This window comes from Periophthalmus magnuspinnatus, chromosome 2 (assembly GCF_009829125.3).
Source record: "Periophthalmus magnuspinnatus isolate fPerMag1 chromosome 2, fPerMag1.2.pri, whole genome shotgun sequence".
NCBI lineage: Eukaryota > Metazoa > Chordata > Actinopteri > Gobiiformes > Gobiidae > Periophthalmus > Periophthalmus magnuspinnatus.
In genome coordinates, this window is record NC_047127.1 from 19,367,765 (window position 1) to 19,369,948 (window position 2,184).

A 2,184-nucleotide genomic window follows, 5' to 3' on the forward strand; every position below is an offset into this window, starting at 1 on the left:
GTCCTGATGAGGGTGCGTAAACACGAGCACATCACCCTCATTCTTCACTCTCTGCACTGGCTCCCCATTCACTTCCGCATTCAATACAAAGTCCTCTTGCACACCCATCACTGTCTCCACGGCGCGGCCCCCACCTCACTGAACTGCTCACACCACACACCTCCACTAAGACTCGGTCAGGCCAACAGCACCGTCTGGTCACGCCCAGGACACGGCTCAAGACCATGGGCGACAGAGCCTTTTCAGTGGCTGCTCCCCGACTGTGGAACGCCCTCCCAGACCATCTCAGGGCTCCACAGACGGTGGATGCTTTTAAAAGAGGACTAAAAACCTACCTTTTTACCTTGGCCTACAGATAAACACCGGCTATTGTTTTATTGCTTTTACACTAATTGTCTTCTGTTTTTAATGTTAATTGTGTTCTGTTTTTAATATTAATTATCTTCTGTTTTTAATGTCTTTTTTGCACTGTAGCACTTTGAGATTTGTTGTTCAAATGTAAAGTGCGTTATAAATAAAATGTATTATTATTATTATTAATCATGGTCCATGGGAACCTCCTCCAGGGCAGAGACCTCAGCAGACAGCTGGTCCCACCACTGTGCTCCAGCGACGGCCTCCACTTCATTGCTCCCCTCATCTTCCACTACATTCTCTTGTGGCTTGTCCTCCAGGGCCACAGTGTCTCCTGCCCCAAGGCAGATGTTGTGGAGGACGGCAGAGGCAGTGATGACCTATGACAACAAAATATGATTTCGTCTTTCATAATCACATATTTCATGATATTTAACATTTCACTTACATGTGGTACAAAGGTGTGATGGACCTCCAATGCATGAAAAAAGATGGCCCTGAATCTTGTTTTCATCATTCCAAAGGCACGCTCAATAATTGAACGTGCCTTGGAATGATGAAAATTGAAGTGCTGGGCTCCCACACCTTGCACAGGCCTCTTGTAGGGAGTGATGAGGGGGAGTGGATGCTGGAGACAGGGGTACCCTCCATCTCCGAGGATGACGTGCCCTGGAGGAGGATACAGTCCTCTCTGGTACAGAGGACTGTATTGAAGGACTCTTGCATCATGGACAGAACCAGGCCACCCCACGTAGGTGTCTATGAAGCGGCCCTGATGGTCACAGACAGCCTGAAGGATGATGCTGGGAAACAGTTTCCTGTTTCTGTAGCTCTGACCATCAGGGCCGCTGGGTGGCCTGATTCTTACATGGCAGCCATCTATTGCCCCAGCTGCTCTCCTAAAGGCCCTGTGCCTCGCCAGCCATGCAAACCCAAGGGTCACTGCCTCAAAGTCATTATTGGTAGGGAGGTGGATGACTTTGTGACGCAGGGCCACCAGCTCCCTAGTGACCCTGTGGACGATGCAGTAGACAGTGGAGCGTGGTATCCCAAACACTCGGGAGACCACCCGGTATGATGTTCCAGTTGCCAGCCAGAAGAGAAAGACCAACACCTTAAGCTCAGCACCCCATCCATGCCGTCGGTCCAGCTCCAGAAGGCGCATTAGCACTGCCAAGGATTCCCTGCTCAGCCGAAAGTCAGGGCCGTGTGTCTTCATGATTATAGAACCTTTCCAGCACTGGCACACTCAGGTTAATTCTGCAGTACATTCTTCAGGGATAGTTTGGGGAAAGAAACAGTTATATTCAATAAAGGTATGTGCAGTTATTCCCTGACAATAACAATAAAAATAATACATTCTCATTACAAGTTATTATTGCAGTAATAACAATAATAACATGAAATTAACTGGCGCGACATAGAAGGTAAACAGTGCCCTCTACTGGTATTAAAGTGATTTAGCCATGGAATATATCATACCTGCCCCAAATACTGGACCATTAAAATACACAACATCCCACTTTGCACAACTGATAAGTGTTGGTTTATAAACTCTGCTTTATAAACTATGAATGTAAAAATTATATTGGTTACCTCTGTCTCTGTTGTAGCGTATTAAGAAGGTATATTTCATTAAAGTTATGAAGTAGCTACTGTTAAACTTTTCCTGCTTCGGTCCCCTGACCGTGGTCGGGAGACACAGGGGAGAGCCGTCCTCTCCAGGGCCGAAGGGTCGCTCTTCCTTCGGGGTTTAACTCCCAGTTCTTTACCTTAAGTTGTTTGGAGTGTGGTGCGAGTTGAAAAGACCACTCCAGTCTGCTGCTCAAG

General features: G+C 47.3%; 1 protein-coding gene across 1 annotated transcript; it reads right to left on the minus strand.

The window, feature by feature from the left end:
* Nucleotides 1-536: 536 nt before the first annotated feature.
* On the minus strand, nucleotides 537-1,573 carry LOC117381460 (putative nuclease HARBI1). Its single transcript, XM_033978438.1, has 2 exons — nucleotides 803-1,573; nucleotides 537-734 (listed from the first exon to the last, which is right to left on the minus strand). Exons 1-2 carry the CDS (start codon nucleotides 1,571-1,573, stop codon nucleotides 537-539), a joined length of 969 nt encoding a protein of 322 aa, XP_033834329.1.
* Between the last annotated feature and the right edge of the window lie 611 nt (nucleotides 1,574-2,184).

Bases quoted from the DNA above. Each gene is read 5' to 3' on its own strand.
- LOC117381460 (XM_033978438.1), bottom strand. From the start codon at position 1,573: ATGAAGACACACGGCCCTGACTTTCGGCTGAGCAGGGAATCCTTGGCA. The intron at 735-802 runs GTAAGTGAAATG...TTGTTGTCATAG, and splicing joins ATCACACCTTTGTACCACAT to GTCATCACTGCCTCTGCCGT.